This window comes from Elaeis guineensis, chromosome 3, assembly GCF_000442705.2.
Source record: "Elaeis guineensis isolate ETL-2024a chromosome 3, EG11, whole genome shotgun sequence".
NCBI classification, from domain to species: Eukaryota; Viridiplantae; Streptophyta; class Magnoliopsida; order Arecales; family Arecaceae; genus Elaeis; species Elaeis guineensis.
The window spans coordinates 98,765,809-98,785,950 of NC_025995.2; the positions used below are offsets into that span (position 1 = coordinate 98,765,809).

The window sequence follows — 20,142 nt, forward strand, 5'->3', positions numbered from 1 at the left end:
AATGGAGCCTGGAGTCTAGCGTGGACATCAAGCATAAAGGAAGGTAGCTACTCTCTGCATGAGGCGGACTGCAAATGGAGGAGCGATCCACTTTTTTTTCCCACCACATGATCAAAAGTTGAAACCCTAAGGCATAAATGGAAATAAATGGGTATAAACGATTTTTACAGTTGACCTTACCCAACTAGACCCATTTAATAAACGGATTAAACAGGTTAGCATATCATAATCCAAATCTGACCCATTTAATAAACAGGTTAAATGGATTGATTTATTTATAATCTGAACTTATTTAGATCAAATCCAAATCTTTTTATGACAGGTCAAGCATGGATCAAATTGACAAATCGGATCATTATTTGTTGGCCCTAACGCTGCACCCTTCGTCCAAATGGCAACGGTGATATCAGGCTTAATAATTATTTATTGATTACCATGGGAGTCTTGCTAATTCTGACCCCATTCGGGATTAGATACATAGGTGTTAATCAAGGGCAAGTTATTTAGGCAGTCATTCACTCCCGTGTAGAACCGGTGCACCGAGCAAGGAGTTGGAAGGGGAAAGTAATCATACGCCAGAGATTGATGATGTTGGGCATTTTCCCTGGTCAGATTACGCAGGTGGTAGCCCAGCTTTAAGTCGGCACTAACGGGCTTTCGAGTTCAAACAACCAAGCGGGACAGCTCATAGATGGGAACACGTAAAATCACGTGTCTGAAATGTGGACGTAAGGTATGACTGTCGGCCACCTTTTCCGGGCCGCCCACCGCCCTCCATCCGTTCCAACACATACACAGGAAATATCACATTTACCCATGCGATAGTTTTCTGACAGGTGCTGATCGACAATTTGACTTGCACCGCTCGCAGCCCCTGGTAACCCACCAAAACACGGATTTTTTTTTATTTTTATTTTTTTATTTTTAAAAATATTTTCTCCCCTAACTTATTTTTCAATTTATCGCCTACGTTGAAACCGCAGATTGGACCGACGATTTTACGAATACCATGATGCTGACTTATTTTTTATTTTTATTTTATTTTTTGAGCAAACGGAAAACTAAAGATCTGTGGGTGCATAGGGGTGGCACAGAGAAGCCGTGGCGGAGGGGAGGAGGTGGGGTTTGGGGACCGACGGAGGGTGGCACGAAGAAGTCGCACGAGGGGAGGGGGGAGGGGAGGTGTGGAGGAGCGGTGGGCAGCTCACGGATGAGTCGCAGGTGGTGTGGGAGGGGGAATGGGCGTGGAGAACCCACCGACAGAGGATGGGATGGCACAGGCGGAGGATGGTATGCGGGATGGGAAGAGACCGCGGGCATGCAGGGGGCCAGAGAGGTGCGCGAAGCAGCGGCGGGCATGCTTGGGGCCGAGGGGGTGCGCGGAGCAGCAGCGGACGTTGCAGTCGTGGAAGGGGGGCTAGGGGGCGTGGAGAGGCGCGGAGGAGTGATGGGTGGCACCGCGGGTGGGGGGATGCTTGTTCGGCTCAGACCCAAGGAGGAGGAAGAAACCCAATAAAAAAATAAAATAAAATATTAATAACAATAAAATATTAATTTAAAAAATAATTTAAAACTAAGTGCCTTCCAATTACAAATCGTCCGTCGAGGAGTGCACTCGAGAGCCAGTGGGATTAGTTCCAGCAACTTTAAGCATTTTTTTAATTTTATTTTTTAAAATAATATTTTATTCTTTTTTAAATTTTTTTTAGATCTTAAGTATTTTTTAAAATTATTTTTTAAAAATAATATTTTTTAATATGTTAAAAAAAATTTCTTTCCTTTCTTCTCCTCCCACGGCTCCATGCCGAACATCCACCCCCCTCCAAGGTCACCCACAGCTCCTCCACATGGCCACCACTCCTCTGCACCCACCCATGTATTTTTTAAAATTATTTTTTAAAAATAATATTCTATTATTATATAAATTTTCATGCCCACCTACATATATTATTATTATTTTTAAAAAATTAAAATATATAATTTTCAAAAATAATTTGAAAAAATGAGTAGATGGGCATGGAGGAGCAGCAACGGGGCAGAAGAGCGGTGGGTGGCGCCGGAGGGGGATGGGTGTTCGGCATAAAGCCTCGAAAGGAGAAAAAAGAAATAAAAAAAATAGATTTCTAAAATAATAATAAAATATTATTTTTAAAAAATAATTTTGAAAAATACATGGATGGGCGTAGAGGAGTGGTGGCCGGGTGGAGGAGCCACGGGTAGCACCGGAGGGGAGGTTGTGGATGTTCGATACAGAGCTGTGAAAGTTTAAAATAGATTTTTAAAATAATAATAAAATATTAATTTTAAAAAATAATTTTAAAAAAAAAGGCTGCGAGGTCCTCCACTCCGATCGCCACTTCTCCGCACCTACCTATGCATTTTCAAAATTATTTTTTAAAAATAATATTTTATTAGTATTTTAATTTTTTTTCGTTTCGTCTTTCTCCACGCCTCTGTGCCGAACATCCATACCCTCTCCGAACACCACCTGCGGCTTCTCCGCCCAATTGCCGCTCCTCCACGCCCACCCATGCATTTTTAAAAATTATTTTTTAAAATTTATATTTTTTTATTATTTAAAAATTATTTTAAACTCCTACGACTCTGTGCTATAGACCACCCCTCCAGCGTGACCTACACTTCCTCCGCATCCACCCATAACTCACACATTTTTGTAAATTATTTTTTAAAATAATATTTTATAATTATATAAATTATTTTATTATTAATAAAAAAATTTCTTCCTACGTTCTCCTCCTATGACTCTGCGTCGAACATCCTACCCTCGGTGGATCCTCATATAGCCACCGACCGTGTGTGGCTTGGGCCTACCGTACCTCCAACACCGCCCCCAACGCCGCCATTGCCGCCCCCCGATCGCTGCTCGTCACCTCCTCCCACCCTCTTGCACCGGCCCCGACCATTTGCGGCTTCGCCGCCCTCCCTATCTACCTGCTTCGCCGCCCTCACCCACCCATGCCGCCGCCCTCACCCACCCCATCGGTCCCCTACACGGCCCTCACAGCTTCGTGCACCCCACCCTCTGCAGCACCTCCAGCCCTTGCATCTCCGATATCGCACCCCAGTCACTAGCACCGGCCACACCATCCCCAGACAGTTGCTCCATGGCTCCTCCCAGCCTCCCGCACCACCCTTCGATCGCATGCAGCTTCGCCACTCTCACCCATCCGTGCTGTCCGTTGGTGCCAAGCGAATAGGGTAAATCACAGAGCATTTGGATGGTGGGTTGAGAAATCGCGGGCTGGGCTCGCGATTTCATTGAAACTGCTGGCCGAAGTGGCGATTTCAGTATTTGGACGGTGGGCTAAGAAATTACGGGCTAGGCTTGCAATTTCACTGAAACCACTCGCCTAAGTGGCGAATTCAGAAAAATCGTCGGTTAAAATGAAGATTTCACTGAAATTGCAGGTGCAAATTGCGATTTCAAAGAAATTATCGATCCAAATGATGATTTTACTGGAATTATAGGTACAAATGGCGATTTTAATTTTGTCCGTCTCATCTGACCAGCTGGGCTCGAGGTGGGCTTAAATGGCCGTGAAATCATGAGTTGAAATGATGATTTCACGCGGAGATGCTAGAGTCAGAGATAAGCTGGTGACAGGATATTTTAAAAAATAAATATTAAAAAATAATTAAAAAAAATCCCCAGGAGACGTGACGCTTTTTCTTACGGCATTTTTTTAAACAAGAAGACACTTCTCCCTACGGCTATATAAAGCCCGCTAACCAAGCCCTTCACATCAACCAAAGAGAACCCAAGCCTTCTGCCTCCTCGAACCAAAATAAAGAAAAAAAAGGCCCTTCAGGTGCGCGCGCAGGCACAGAGAGGCAGAGAGGGGAGCGAGAGCGAGAGAGAGAGAGAGAGGAAATATGGGTTCCATTCCACAGAAGCCTCATGCAGTGTGCATCCCCTACCCAGCCCAAGGCCACATAACCCCCATGCTTAAGCTAGCCAAGCTCCTCCATTACCATGGCTTCTACATCACCTTTGTCAACACCCACTTCAACCACAACCGCCTCCTCAGGTCCGGAGCCATCTCCTCCCTCGACAGCCTCCCGAACTTCCGCTTCGAGTCCATCCCGGACGGCCTCCCTCCTACCGACGAGGATGCCACCCAAGACATCCCCTCCCTTTGCGATTCCATCCCAAAAAATTGCCTTCCCTCCTTCCGTGACCTTATAACAAAGCTCAACGACCCTTCCTCTCCTACACCGACGGTGTCATGCATAGTTTCTGATGGGGTCATGAGCTTCACCCTCGATGCTGCGAAGGAGCTCCGAATCCCCGAGGTCTTGTTCTGGACCACTAGTGCATGTGGCATGATGGGCTACCTCCACTATCAACATCTCACGGAAAGAGGCATCTTTCCTCTCAAAGGTTACTAGCTAACTTTAATTTCTCAAGTTAAACCAATAGATACCACCACATTAATATCGATTCATCAATAATTACTGTTCTTTCCTCTTAATTGGTGCGCAGATGCCAGTGATCTCACCAACGGATATCTCGACACACCCATCGATTGGATATCGGGGATGAAGAATGTCCGGCTAAGGGACTTGCCCACCTTCCTTCGTACACTAGACCCCAAGGACATCATGTTCAATTACTGTAATCGTGAGGCCCAGAGATCATCCATGGGGTCGGCGATCATATTAAACACCTTCGATGAATTCGAACGTCCTGTATTGGATGCGATGGCATCGATGCTCCCTCCTATCTACACCATAGGCCCTTTATCCTTGCTCTCTCGCCAAATCACCACAGGCCCTTTAACATCGATAAGCTCGAACCTATGGAAGGAGGACACAACTTGCTGGAGTGGCTCCAAGGGAGAGAGCCCGGATCGGTCGTGTACGTGAACTATGGAAGCATTACGGTGATGACGAACGAGCAGCTGATCGAGTTCGCGTGGGGGCTGGCTAACAGCAAGCATGATTTCTTATGGGTGATCAGACCTGACCTCGTGAAAGGAGACACAGCCGTGCTTCCACAGGAGTTCTTGAACGAGACCAAGGAGAGGGGTCTGCTAGCGAACTGGTGCCCCCAAGAGGCGGTGCTCTCACACCCGTCCATCGGAGTGTTCTTGACTCATTGCGGATGGAATTCGATGTTGGAGAGTGTATGCGGTGGAGTGCCGACAATAAGTTGGCCATTCTTTGCTGAGCAGCAGACCAATTGCAGGTATGCCTGCACGGAGTGGGGCATTGGAATGGAGATTGACAACAACGTAAAGAGAGGGGATGTGGAGAGGTTGGTGAGGGAGTTGATGGTAGGGGAGAAGGGAAAGGAGATGCGGAGGAGGGCGGTGGAGTGGAAGGAGAGTGCAACCAGAGCAACGCAACCAGGTGGCTCCTCTTTTCAGAATTTCGAAAGGTTGGTCAAGGAAGCACTGCTTTGAAGATGTGTTCGCATAGATTAAAGTAATCAGATGTATGGAACTTGGAGTAACGGAACAGTTTGTTCCCTGTGGTCGTAATATGGATAATAAAAAACTCTGACGCATCCTTCGTTGGTAGCGTAGAATTTTTTTTTAAAAAAAAAATAGATCGGACTTATTATGACAGTCTGCTACATATGAATACACCTATGGACATTAAAAAATAAAATATGTGCAAAATAACAAAAATTACCTTTGCAAGTCAAGTGGAAAAGGTCAGATCTGGTCCAAGTCTAATCTGCAAAACTTTTTTAATTTATTTCAAATTTTTTTCTGCATTTATTTTTCTTGAGAGATACGAATAGATAGATGGATATAGATGTAGATATATATTAAATAATAAGATAACTGTTCATTGAGAGACCAGATGTGATGGATAAGAATGGTAATAATCTCTATACATAGCTCAGGATTGTGGATCGGATAATGAGTGAAAGTATCATTGGCTCCCTAAAATCAATGATAAAGATAGCTGCCGACATGACCCATTACTTAGTGGTAGTATTAGGGTTGGATTCTTGGGTGAATATATATATATATATATATATATATATATATTGTGATATCAACTGTGAAATCATGATGCAATGATTGACACCATCAAAGAAGAGGAATATCTCAAATCAGGCATTTTGTGAAAGATACAACCTGAACCCATGAACATTGCATTAAAGTACGTCCTTCTTTCGCAGTAAATCTAATACCGTCTCTTGACATCCACATGGGACTTACTTAAAACGCGTACCGTGTGTTGGCTAGCGAATGGCATCCAATCCAGGCATATGGTTTGCTACAGTGTGACAAGTAGCGCCAGATGGATTGACTTGAAATATCAATGCATACGTACCTCATTGTCCAGCCACAAGTAAAATCGCAAAAACAAGTGCTTGCACCAGACGTGTTAGACCTTCAATTATTTCCGGCAACAGCTCCTAAATAAATGTTGCAGTTCCGCGTTCTCAGTGCCTTTTGGCATTCTTCACTAGTGACTAATAGTGGTCCAACTTTCAGCGCGGCAGAAACGCATTGGCCGTTTCAGATTTTATTGTCTCATGCTCCATGGCCAACCAATTTTTGGATGATTTTTTTTCATCATTAGCTTGTAATGCTGACTTGATCCAAAGGGACTCGATCGACCTTTTTAATTGCTGTTGTACTATCCAACTTAACCAAAATATTTGTCACCTTCCGTCCTAGAGTCTAGGGATTTTTAGATCCATTTCTGAGCTTTTTGCTCCAACTTCAAATTTTTCATCATTAGTTTCCAAAATATACAATTTGCTACATCTGGCTAGCTACCCTTGAACGCTTCAATTTAATCCTACTCCTTGACCCACATCAATTGAACTCATTTTCACAAAGACATAAAACAAGAAAACATAAAGCGGTGGCTCTAAGATCGAGCCGTGGCTACTACTCTACTTTTTTATAAGATGACATATTTGTAGAAAGGCTACTAAGGATCCTGACTTTACAGTATATATATCATCAATCATACTAAAATTATATATATTATGAATTGCTATGATAGATATTTTTTTATTTTTTTATATATTTTATTTTTATATTTTTATAAATATATTTGTTCTAGATCTATCTTATGAAAAAAAAAAAAAACCGTGGTTGGCCTATATATATATATAGATTGGGCTCCGGTTGACCGGATCCCAGTTTATATCCGGTCGGCTCCTCATCTCTTGGATTAGCGCACATCTTAAAGTTAGGCCTAAAAGCTAACGGAGGGTATTTGGCTACTGTTTGCTGACTTGATACTATTTTTTTTTTAAATATACATTAAATTGAACACGATGTATGGCCATGCGCGTGCCCCTTCCACCCATCTCTTCTCCTCTCTTCTTTTTAAAATCCATTTCTTCTCTCTCCAAACCCACGCCTCTCTCTCCAAATCTATGCCTCTCTCTTTTTTTCCTCTCTTCTTCTCTATCTCCAACCACCATCCTCGTCTCCTTCGAAACCCCTCCCACCCGTGGCCCTGTCTTTCGGTCACATTCTTCTCTCTCTCTTTTTCTTCTTTCTTCTTCTTCTACTCTCTCTCTTCCTCTTTTTTCTTTCAAAACTCATCTCTCCCCATACTAAACATCCAACCTACCGTCGGCTCTTCCCCAACCTACCGTCGACTCTTCCGCAACCCCCAACTCTCATCTTCTTCTCCTCTCTCTCTCCAACTCTTAGCTTCTCCTCTCTCTCTCCCCCCACTACTAACCACCTACCGACCGCCGGCTCTTCCCCAACCTTCAACTCCCACCTGCCGCCCCCATCTTCTCCTCTCATCTCCAACCCCAACATCTTCTACTCCACCTCCTTCCTTTTCCAACTGGCAACCCCCACCCGCTACCCCCATCCGCCACTAGCTCTTCCTCAACCCCCAATTCCCACCCACTTTCTCCACCAACCACTCTCCATCTCCTCTCATTCCCAACTCGCAACTCCCACTCGCCAGCGCTGCCTTCTCTCTTCCCCATCTGACACCACCTGCCTTCCCTCTTCCCCATCCGTCACCACCCACCGGTCCTCATATCTATTATTTAGAGTTTATATTTATCTCAGGATAGTTTATGTTTATTTTAGTAGGAGTTAGTGTTTATCCTCTACTATTGTTATTTATCTTTGGAGGATCCTTATATTATCCAACTTTTGGACCATGGGTTTGCATTTATCCTGAGTAGTTTGTATTTATTCAGCAATAGTTTGTACTTATTCTATGACAATTTGTATTTATCCTGTCAATGATCTCATAAAAGGGATTATTACAACTTTCAAAGTTTATGGACAGTTTGTTGGGCTATTCGCATTTACTCTGGCGAGTTCATATTTATTTCTATCAAAAAGTAATTTATCCCCTTTTCTCATTCTCCATTACTGGGGGATACAAATTCACTTGGTAGGGCAAACTCAAATTTTTGAATGCATAAGATTACAACTCAGAAACAATGATAAATAAGATCCTAAATGCACAACAAAATTCACTCCATACAAACAAGCACAAATTGACCTGTCATAACTTCAAATATAAAATCATCTAGAAAATAAGTGTCACGTCAAGTATAGAACTGAATAATTATCAGACCCGTCAATAAACATGATAACAACCTATAAACAAATGTAAAGAAACACAAAGAGTAAACTCAGATGTCAATAAATCCATTGCATCAATCATAGAGAATAAAATTGATTCACCTGTTACAAAATATTTATATACATGAAAATAATAGTTTCATTGCAGCAATTGACTTTTTTACAAGGGATTTCATACAAGTTTATTTACAAGAGTTTCACAATACATCCAAATATTTTGACAGAATAAAAATATCTTATAAATATACATAAAGAGTGAAGCTAACACAAATATGGTCACAAAGGTAGCACAAAGTAAACTATGATGATCCCATCTCGCGATCTTTCAGAATCATCTGCACAGCATATCTGACATGTAACTCTGACATATAAGTATCCGTAATTGTGATCTGGCCTCCCATCATCAGACTCTTCATAAAATGCATGATGTAGATGGCACAATTAGGCCTACAAAATATTTAATGCTCATAGTCAATAAAACAAATAAATATTACTTTGCATTAGATGGCATGGATGTATGTTAGCACATATGGGACTGAATATTAGAAACATTTTTTTCCAACAATATTAGGGGCATAATGCATTATTTGGCACAATGCAGTAGTTGGCATGGTGCATTACTTGACACGGACTTAATTCGGTATGAAACATTAGGTGGCACAAAAAAGCTTAGTCATACTTATAATTACATAATTTGGCACATTCAGTTCTATCGAAAAAAATGCATCTTGCCTCTCATGTGTATAATGTAAAGACTAACTACATATCCTACTATTGCAGATATGAGAAATCCATTTGTCATTCATTTGATAGATAGGTATTGTCCATCAGAATGATTGATATATACTAATCTGCACATACAAATTACAGTGCATCATGATAGTATTACTTACAATCTAGCAAAAAAGATTATGTTTACGGTCTTAGTGTTTGAGAGAAGAGATTGAAATCTATATAGTTCATCATCCTCACTTGATTATGTTCTATAGATTAAAATCTATATAGCTACTAGAATACATCATCATCGAAAAGATATAGGATAGAATTAGAATCTAAATACCCCATCTAGAGCACCTCCACCCATCAAGAGAGATAGCCTATCAAAAGAACAATATACCTATTCTAGAAAAAAGAATGCACCGTCGAAATATTTTTTACCTTCTCCCAGTTATGCATCATGAGTACCTTCCAAATACTGAGATTGATGTTATGAGAGAAAAATATGTATCATTAATTCATTTGTTCTCATATCTCTAAATATTTTTTTTTTGTGATTGATCATGACTTAGATTTGTCAGACATGCTACAATTCTCTTTCACACATCAAGTAAGAGGATTTAAATTTTACTGAGCTATTGATATGAAAAAAAATAAATGAGGAAGATGCTCTCTAATATAGAAGGGGTGGATCTTTGACTGTATATGGGGACGGCAGTGAGTGGTGGCGGCACTGATTGGGGGTAGCGATGGATGGTGACAGATAGGGAAGAGAGAAGGCGGCGCCAGCGAGTGGGAGTTGCAAGTTGGGAATGAGAGGAGATGGAGGGTGACAGGTAGGGAATGTGGGTGGAAATTGGGGGTTAAGAAAAAGCCAACGGCGGGTGGGGGCAGCGGGTAGAAAAGGGAGGAGGTGGAATAGAAGATGTTGGAGTTGGAGCTGAGAGGAGAAGATGGAGGCGGCGGGTGGGAGTTGGAGGTTGGGAAAGAGCCAACAGCTGGTGGGTGGTTAGTAGTGGAGGGAGACAGAGAAGAGAATGTAAGAGTTGGGAGAGAGGGAGAGAGAGGAGAAGAAGGTGAGAATTGGGGGTTGGAAAAAAATCGATGGCGAGTTGAGAAAGAGTCGGCGGCAGGGTGTGCGTTTAGTAGGGGGAGAGATGGGTTTTGAAAGAGAAAAAGAGGGAGGGAGAGGGAGAAGAAGAAGAAAGAAGAGAGGAGAAAAAGAGGGAGATAAGAACGTGGTTGAAAGACGGGGCCGCGGGTGGGAGGGGTTTCGGAGGAGATAAGGTTGGTGGTCGGAGATAAAGAAGAACAGCGAAAAAAAAGAAGAAGTGTGGGTTTGGAGAGAGAAGAAATGGGTTTTGAAAAGCCGAGAGAGGAGAAGAGACTGGTGGAAGGGGTGCATGTGTGGCCATATGTCACGTCCCATTCAATGCATATCTTTTTTTTTATAAACAGTGCCAAGTTAGCGAATGGTAGCTAAACGTCCTTCGTTAGCTTTTAGGCCTCGTTTGCACCGATCTAAGAGATGGAGCGCCGATCGGATATAGACTAGGATCCGATCAATTGGAGCCCAATCTATATATATATATATATATATATATATACACACACACACAATCATAGATCTTGTTTGAGCTCAAAAAATATCAAATTTTATATAGGCCTGACCTGAAGCTCAATTAAAAATGAATAGAGCTCGTGATTAGATCTATATACAATGCATGGAAGTTAAAGATATGAAAACGTAGTTGCTATTTTTGACCTATTCTGTTTGTTGATCACTATAATAAACTATATTATTTTAAATATTCAAAGTTTATTAATAAAATAAATAATTGATCCAAAGAGGAGCTAACAAGAAGTCAAGCTGGGGATGCGAGGGATGATGTAACTCATTTTGGATGTCTCCCATGGAGGCTAAGGTCAACGTCATGGTTCTCGAGTAATAGATCCATTGCCCTGCTCTATCGTTCGAAAATAGTACCGGACACGTAAAATATAGTATTGGATAGTCTTTGAGGTGCATAGCCCTTATCTTGGTAACCTCCCGATGCTGGTAGATATTTGATCACATGGTCTCCGGTCTCCAGTCTCCTCGCACGTGCATAGGCCTTTTGACAATCCCGTCTTGGTGCCAAAGGTTCCGTGATCAAGCGTTAATTGAGAATTTGACGGTCATGAACTAGAGACTAAGTCAAGGAAAAGTTTCAGTTAATTAATCGACAAGAAACAAAAAAGAAAAAAGGGCATTTCGTATTGGACCATGAGACCTTTACCTTTTAAAATTTTGTTATTATATGTTAGCTGTCTCCCGTTTTCTACAAGGATCTTGGCCACTTTACATCTGCATGATATCTCTCAAAGTGATGGGAATATGCTAAATAGGAGGAGAAAATGTATATCCCAAACCCGCTTATGATGTTTCATGGAATAGTTATGTGCAATTCAATTTTAGTTCAAACTAGTGAAATATTCCAAAGTCTGCTTTCATCCAGGAAACTGTTGCAGATCTTACCTTCTAGAGACGCCACATCCTGTTTTGTAACAGGCACGAATGATGCTGAAGGACTTCCTATTTCTGTATGTAGTGTCCCTCTTTAAGTTCCTAGATTGGGTGGGTAAAAGATTCGATAAAACATAGAAGATCTTTCTTGTGATCGGATTCTACAAGCTCTGTGAGGATCTCATGCAAGATGGCTGGACAAACAATTTGCATACAGAAGGATGAAGAAAGGCTAGGGGCAAAGGCATCACTCAATTAAATCTCTCTCTTCTTGCTAAATAGGATTGGAGACGTCTAACTTCTGATACAGGATTATGGAAATGGCAATTTCATCTTGCTTATTATATAAGAAGGTCAAATATTTTATAAGTTGGAAATCAGACAAAGATGCCTAGCCTATGAAGAGGTGTAAAATATTTTACGATTAATTATGCTCGGCTCGTTGATAATTTTTATTATTTTGAAGAAAAAAATATTTTTTTTGAATGATGTGTTGATTTATTATTGGATCGCATAAGATATATATCATGGAACCTTTCTAGCTAATAATTTCTCGTTCCCGGCACTGCCCTCCATTCTCAGTGCACAGTAAATGTCATATCGTTCCAAACGATATCTATCTGATATTTTCTAATGGACAAGTGTAAATTGCATCGCTCGTTGTTTATACTGGACAAGAGTAAATCGTATCACCGTTGCGACGAATATTTTTTCCCCTCAAAATGAAGTGACGCTCCGTCTTATGCTGTCCACGGAAAAGGCATTCCTCCCCACGGCTATATAAAGCCGGTCGGGCAAGCCCTTTACATCTGCCAAAAACAAACCTAGCCCAAGGACACCAAAATTAAAAAAAAGACAGCCCTTTCGGCGCGTGTGCTCCCAGAGAGAGAGGGGGAGAGAAAGGAAACATGGATTCCAACCCAGAGAAGCCTCATGTGGTGTGCATGTCCTGCCCAGCCCAAGGCCACCTAACCCCCATGCTAAAGCTAGCCAAGCTCCTCCATTTCCGTGGCTTCTACATCACCTTTGTCAACACCCACTTCAACCACAAACGCCTCCTCAAGTCCGGAGCCATCTCCTCCCTCGACAGCCTCCCGGACTTCAGCTTCGAGTCCATTCCGGACGGCCTCCCTCCTTCCGACGAGGATGCCACCCAAGACGTCCGCTCCCTTTGCGATTCCATCCCAAAAAATTGCCTTCCCCCTTTCCGTAACCTCATAACAAAGCTCAACGGCCCTTCCTCTCCGACACCCAAGGTGTCGTGCATAGTTTCCGATGGGATCATGAGCTTCACCCTCGATGCTACGAAGGAGCTCCGAATCCCCGAGGTCTTATTCTGGACCCCCAGTGCGTGTGGCTTTATGGGTTACCTCCACTACCAACATCTCACGGAAAGAGGCATCTTTCCTCTCAAAGGTTACCAGCTAACTTTTGATTTGTTAAGTTAAACCAACAGATACCGCCACAATATCGATTCATCAATACTTACTGTTCTTTTCACTTGATCGGTGTGCAGATGCCAGAGATCTCACCAACGGATATCTCGACACACCCATCGATTGGATACCGGGGATGAAGAATGTCCGGCTAAGGGACTTGCCCACCTTCCTTCGTACGTTGGACCCCAAGGACATCATGTTCAATTTCGCTAATCGTGAGGCCCAGAGATCATCCATGGGGTCGGCGATCATATTAAACACCTTCGATGAATTCGAACGTTCTGTATTGGATGCGATGGCATCGATGCTCCCTCCTATCTACACCATAGGCCCATTATCCTTGCTCTCTCGCCAAATCACCACAGGCCCTTTGACATCGATAAGCTCGAACCTATGGAAGGAGGACACAACTTGCTTGGAGTGGCTCCAAGGGAGAGAGCCCCGGTCGGTCGTGTACGTGAGCTATGGAAGCATTACGGTGATGACGAACGAGCAGCTGATCGAGTTCGCGTGGGGGCTGGCTAACAGCAAGCATGATTTCTTGTGGGTGATCAGGCCTGACCTTGTGAAAGGAGACACAGTCGTACTTCCACAAGAGTTCTTGGACGAGACCAAGGAGAGGGGTCTGCTGGCGAGCTGGTGCCCGCAGGAGGCGGTGCTATCGCACCCGTCCATTGGAGTGTTCTTGACTCATAGCGGATGGAATTCAATGTTAGAGAGTATATGCGGTGGAGTGCCGATGATAAGTTGGCCATTCTTTGCTGAGCAGCAGACCAATTGCAGGTATGCCTGCACGGAGTGGGGCATCGGAATGGAGATTGACAACAACGTCAAAAGAGGGGATGTGGAGAAGTTGGTGAGGGAGATGATGGAAGGGGAGAAGGGAAAGGAGATGAGGAGGAGGGCGGTGGAATGGAAGGAGAGTGCCATCAGAGCAACGCAACCAGGTGGTTCCTCTTTTCAGAATTTCGACAGGTTGGTCAGGGAGGCACTGCTTTGAAGATGATGCGTTCATATTTCATATAGTTAAGTAACCAGATGTATGGAACTTGGAGTAACGGAATAGTTTGTTCCCTATGGTCGTAATGTGGACAGTAAAAAACTCTGACGGATGCTCCATTGGTAGCGTACATTTTTTTTTTTAAAAAAATAAATCAGATTTATTATAACAATCTCCTTTATATATATATATATATATATATATATATATATATATATATATATATATATATATATGAAAATTAGAAAATAAAATATGTGCAAAATAACAAAAAATATCTTTGCAACTCAAGTGGAAAAAGTCAGATCCGGCCCAAGTCCAATCCATGCATAAAACTCTTTTGTCTCACAATTTTCTCTACGTTTACTTTTCTCGGGGGAAATGGTTTATTTTCTTGGGTCAAGAAAAAAGTTCTCACAGTAGGATTCTGATTTTAAGATTATATCTCAGTCGGTCAATAATTATTGCTAACTCAATTGCTTGGTATTACTAACTATTCTAATACCTTAGACGAGTCCAATGTGTAAACCCTGCTGATGTCGTATTTGCATGATATTATTAAAATAAATTACATATAGATAGACAGATATAGATGTAGATATATATTTAATAATGAGATAGCTATTCATTCAGAGATAAGTTGTGATAGATAAGTGTTGGGTATAAAATACCCTCCAGTCGAAGTTCGTGACAGGAGTGACCCTCCAGAGATTCTACCGATGTCTGACCTTCGACGACATCTTTCCGAACCTCTCCGACGGTCGAGCCTCCTCAACGTTCCCAAGTTCTGCCGACGGATAAATCCCTACCAGTGTAGGTTGGATTCTCCACGACAGGCGGACTCCACTCAAGTTTCGACGGTGGTCGACCAACTGCAGGTAGACTTCATCCGGACTCCTACGGGAGCCGGACTTCGTCCCCGACTCCGGCTGCAGGAAGACTCCATCCGGACTCCTACGGGAGCCAGACTTCATCTCCGATTTCAACCGCAGGAAGACTTCATCCGGACTCCTACAGGAGCCGTACTTCGTCCCCGACTCCAACTGCAGGAAGACTTCGTCCGGACTCCTACGGGAGCCGGACTTCGTCCCCGACTCCAACTACAAGTAGACTTCATCCGGACTCCTACGGGATCCGGACTTCGTCCCCGACTCCGCCTGCAGGAAGACTTCGTTCGGACTCCTACGGGAGCTGGACTTCATCCCCGACTCCAACTACAGGCAGACTTCATCCGGACTCCTACGGGAGCCGGACTTCGTCCCCGACTCCGCCTGCAGGAAGACTTCGTCCGGACTCCTACGGGAGCCGGACTTCATCCCCGACTCCAACTACAGGTAGACTTCATCCGGACTCCTACGGGAGCCAGACTTCATCCCCGACTCCGCCTGCAGAAAGACTTCGTTCGGACTCCTACGGGAGCCGGACTTCGTCCCTGACTTCAACTGCAGGTAGACTTCATCCGGACTCCCGTAGGAGTCCGGACTTCGTCCCCGACTCCAACTACAGGTAGACTTCATCCGGACTCCTACGGGAGCTAGACTTCGTCCCCGACTCCACCTGCAGGAAGACTTCGTCCGGACTCCTATGGGAGCCGGACTTCGTCCCCGACTCCAACTACAGGCAGACTTCATCCGGACTCCTACGGAAGCCGGACTTCGTCCCCGACTCCTCCTGCAGGAAGACTTCATCCAGATTCTTACGGGAGCCGGACTTCGTCCCCGACTCCAACTACAGGAAGACTTCGTCCGGACTCCTACGGGAGTCGGACTTCGTCCCCGACTCCAACTATAGGTAGACTTCATCCGGACTCCTACGGGAGCCGAACTTCGTCCCCAACTCCGCCTGTAGGAAGACTTCGTCCGGACTCCTACGGGAGCCGGACTTCATCCCCGACTTCAACTGCAGGTAGATTTCATCCTGACTCCTACGGGAGCCGGACTTCGTCCCCGACTCCAACTGCAGGTAGACTTCACCGAGACTCCTACGGGAGCTGAACTTCATCCCCGACTCCAACTGCAGGAAGACTTTGTCTGGACTCCTACGGGAGCCGGACTTCGTCCCCGACTCCAACTACAGGTAGACTTCATCCAGACTCCTAAGGGAGCCGGACTTCGTCCCCGACTCTGACTGCAGGAAGACTTCGTCCGGACTCCTACAGGAGCTGGACTTCGTCCCCGACCTCAACTGCAGGTAGATTTCATCCGGACTCCTACGGGAGCCGGACTTCATCCCCGACTTCAACTGCAGGAAGACTTCGTCCGGACTCCTACGGGAGCCGGACTTTGTTCCCGACTCCAACTGCAGGTAGATTTCATCCAGACTCCTACGGGAGCCGGACTTCATCCTCGACTTCAACTGCAGGAAGACTTCGTCCGGACTCCTATGGGAGCCGGACTTCATCCCCGACTCTAACTGCAGAAAGACTTCGTCCGGACTCCTACGGGAGCCGGACTTCGTCTCCGACTCCAACTGCAGGAAGACTTCGTCCGGACTCCTACGGGAGCCGGACTCCGAACTTCTGCAAGCGGTCTACTTTAAACTCCCACTACGAGCGGTCTGCGTCAGATTTTCACGACAGGCTTCGGTCGGGCCCCTCGACAAATGACCCCCATCCGGGCTTTTACGGAGATCGGACTCCGACCGAACTCCTATAGCGGATAGATCCCGTACAGACTCCAGTAGTCGGACCCCTCCAGCGGATGAACCTCTTCAGCACCATTCGACATCCACTGACCGGTCGACCCCCCACCGAATACTGCGTAAGACCGAGCTTCATCTACGGAAAGCCTCTGACTGAGCTCCTACAACGAATGGCCCTCGCCTATAGTATTAACGTCCAACAGCACCCAACGATAGAAGGCTCACCAGCAACATCCGAGCTCCTCTCAGATAGACAGCTACCCCTCTCCGCCAGATGCTTCAACCGAGCTTCGGCCGACAGGCCTGGACTCCCTGACAGGCTACAGTAATGGCCACAACTCTGCTCCACTTCCTGCGATGGGTACCGAGCGGCTCCACCACTCCCTGGCAGGCCACAGTAATGGCCACGACTTTGCTCCACGTTCTGCAACGGATTTCGTGCGGCTCCTCCACTCTCTGGCAAGTCGTGACAACGGACGCCGCTCCACTCCCCGCGACAGGTTCCGCATGGCAGACCATGGTGATGGCCACGATTTCACTCCACTACTCTTCGTAACAAACTCCTCCTGACCCCGAGCGGCCCACTGCCAGACGGTTACAAACGTCGCTATCAGTCTGTTGCACCCTCCGCCTATAAAAGGGGGGACCCCAGATACGTTATTCTCTAAGCTCTAATTTCTACCCCAAAACTCTGCTAAAATTTTCGTTCGAGCACTCCATTCTTGTTGAGGCAGAGAACTGACTTGAGCGTCGGAGGGTCTTGCCGGAGCAACCCCAACTCTGGTTTAGACTTCCTTTGCAGGTCCCGGTGGCGACCGCGACTCCCTTGACTTCAGCTTCTCCGGCGCAGACGAATTTTTGCACCAACAGGATTGGCGCTAGAGGAAGGGCTGTGTCTTTGCAATACCCTTGTTCTTAAAGGAGCGCTCAATGGGACCGCCTCCGATCATCTTTTCCGACGTCCTCTCCTCCTTCCCCCACTAGGTCTTTGCCCGATGCCTCCCTGCAAAGCATCCACACGGTGATCCACGGCCAGATCTCAGGCTCCGGCCTCACCTCCAATGTCCTAGCCTCCTCCTCTTCCTCCGGCAATGGTGGTTGGTGCGGAGCAATTCAACCTACTGGTACAGCAGGTCAGAGGCATCACTTAAGCTGTGTAGGCCATACAACAGCAGCAGCAGCCGCAGGCATCAGTGCGATTGGAGAGAGCGTCGCCAGAACTCCAAAATCTGACGGTAGGACAAGCCACTTGGGCCAGCTACCCCGTCTTTCCCAGAAAGACGAATCCGAGGGTGGAGAGCCCTCAGTCAGATCACGATTCCACCCCTGGAAGATCTCTACCTCCATTCTGCCAGAAGACAAGAGGATCAGTTCATGTTCGGGGAAAAATGTGAAATGGAAAGACAATCGATGGGTCGGGTGGTACCTAGACGGGGGATCAGGCACAGGCCAGCATCATAGAGGGCTTGTTCGGTAACAAGCTCCCTCTGCTTCGGTACCGACATGTCTTTGAGTCAGTGGAAGTCCTCCCGGTCGTCTGCCTCTACTCGACTGTTTTCGTTTGCCTCGGTCCAAGGCACGCCCCAGTGAGAAGGGAAGCCCCAGGGAGAAGAAGAAGAAACAAAGAAAAACTGGTTCTTCCATCCGTGGATGGACGATGGAAGACCAGTAATGAAAGAAAGGCCCTTCCGGGGGTTGAAGAGCCACCACCCTCGGACCTTAGGATGGGGTCGGAGGACAAAGAATGCCCAGAAGAGAGAGATCCGAGGGTTGGTCGACAAGAGCTGACACAACAGGGCGAAGCTGATTATTAGCCGAACTGAGTTCGGCGCCAGTTACGCCGGACAAAGTCCGTAATAATCCAGCAGATTTCGAACGAAGTCCAGAATCGGAAGCCGAAGACCAGTCCGGAGGTCCTCGATGTACAGAGCCACCTGGCCCGCAGGCGGGTTGTTAACCCATCCCCCGGCCCTAGGGACGGAGAGTCGGAATTGCTCCGGGATACGATACTGATCTCAGAGCCGATCGATATTCGGCCCCGAAAGCGAGGAAACCTTCACTTCCGGGGTCAACCAAAGATCATCAGTCGGGTTCCCCGATCGAGCTTCCCGAGGAGGGGTCCTGGCCATGACACCGGAACCAAGAAGAAGGGAAAACCGGAGAAGAAGGAGAAAGAAAAGAAAAGATTTCAAAGAAAGCAAGAGCAAAGCAAAAGGGAGCACGAACTCCGGATGAACCTTTGCGAGAACGGGGATGGGGGCAGCTACCGACGACGAAGGAGAGACCGTTTGGGCAGAGTCTCCGCAGCAAGACCGTGAGAAATGAAGCTTTGAGTATGAGTGGCCCCATATATATAGGGTTTTCCGACGGTCGGGATGTGGCCGCGCCGATCGAGACCTCTCGGATGGTCGACACGTGGCGGCATCCGGGCCCTTTTCCGGCCCAACGGCTCGGCGCACCCATCCCAGATCGGGCCACGTCGCCTTCATTAATACGAATGACGCCGGCCTAACGACCTCCCGACGCGTGGCAGGAAAGCCGCGCCTCTGAATTAAATCGCCTGCGGTGATTCGCGTCCCCGATGGGACGCCTGACAGTGGCCCATGCTCCCAAAGCCGATGCCGGATGGCGGTTTGTGTTCCCCAGAAGACGCCGGACACTCGATCGTTTGACACCGGATCGTCCGACATCTGATCGTCTGACACCGGATCATCTGACACCGGATTATCTGACGTCGAGTCATCGAACGACGAGACACCTGACATCGATTTGTTCAGATCATCCGCTGGTGAGATCAGCAAATTTAAGACAGGACGCAATAAAGAATCCACTCCTTTCGTCCAACGCCCCACCTACGTGGAAATGCGAGCCAATGTGACATCAGGCTCAGGAGTGGGGGGGCAACTGTTGGGATATACTGATCGACCCTATTGCCGACTCACCAGCACCGACCCGTCCTCGACGCCGACTCGACTATGGGTCCCGATCCCGACCCATCCATGAGAATGGGCCGACCGACTTCGCCCGACCGACGGTGGGCAACACCGACAGTGACTACCGATCGTGCCCGACCGGGGCGGGTCGGCCTAACGGGCCAACATCGCCTCCGATAACCTGAGGGCCGATCCCCCATCACCGACCCCCTATTGGGTGGGACACCACCGACTCACCATCGGTTTGGACAATTGACGTCCTACCTCTACAAGCCCTTCTAGATGCCGAATAAGCGGCATGGGCTGCAGTCCTATCAAGCAAACACCGTACGAACGCCAGGGGGCA

General features: G+C 46.2%; 2 protein-coding genes across 2 annotated transcripts in view; both read left to right on the forward strand.

The window, feature by feature from the left end:
* Positions 1-5,572, forward strand: part of LOC140856294 (uncharacterized) — an 11,620-nt gene extending 6,048 nt beyond the window's left edge. The window contains 4 exon segments of the mRNA XM_073253404.1: positions 2,805-3,219; positions 3,810-4,402; positions 4,505-4,840; positions 4,843-5,572. Of these exon segments, the coding sequence (XP_073109505.1) occupies positions 2,805-3,219; positions 3,810-4,402; positions 4,505-4,840; positions 4,843-5,426 (1,928 nt within the window). The 3' untranslated portion in view covers positions 5,427-5,572.
* A 7,023-nt stretch (positions 5,573-12,595) lies between these two features.
* LOC140856545 (7-deoxyloganetin glucosyltransferase-like) lies at positions 12,596-14,365 on the forward strand. The gene is made up of 2 exons (XM_073254130.1): positions 12,596-13,200; positions 13,301-14,365. Exons 1-2 carry the CDS (start codon positions 12,693-12,695, stop codon positions 14,221-14,223), a joined length of 1,431 nt encoding a protein of 476 aa, XP_073110231.1. The 5' UTR covers positions 12,596-12,692; the 3' UTR covers positions 14,224-14,365.
* The last annotated feature ends 5,777 nt before the right edge of the window (positions 14,366-20,142 follow it).

Excerpts from the sequence above, each read along its gene's own strand:
- LOC140856545 (XM_073254130.1), top strand. The coding sequence starts at position 12,693 with ATGGATTCCAACCCAGAGAAGCCTCATGTGGTGTGCATGTCCTGCCCA. Across the intron at positions 13,201-13,300 it reads AGGCATCTTTCCTCTCAAAG|ATGCCAGAGATCTCACCAAC; the intron begins GTTACCAGCTAA and ends ATCGGTGTGCAG.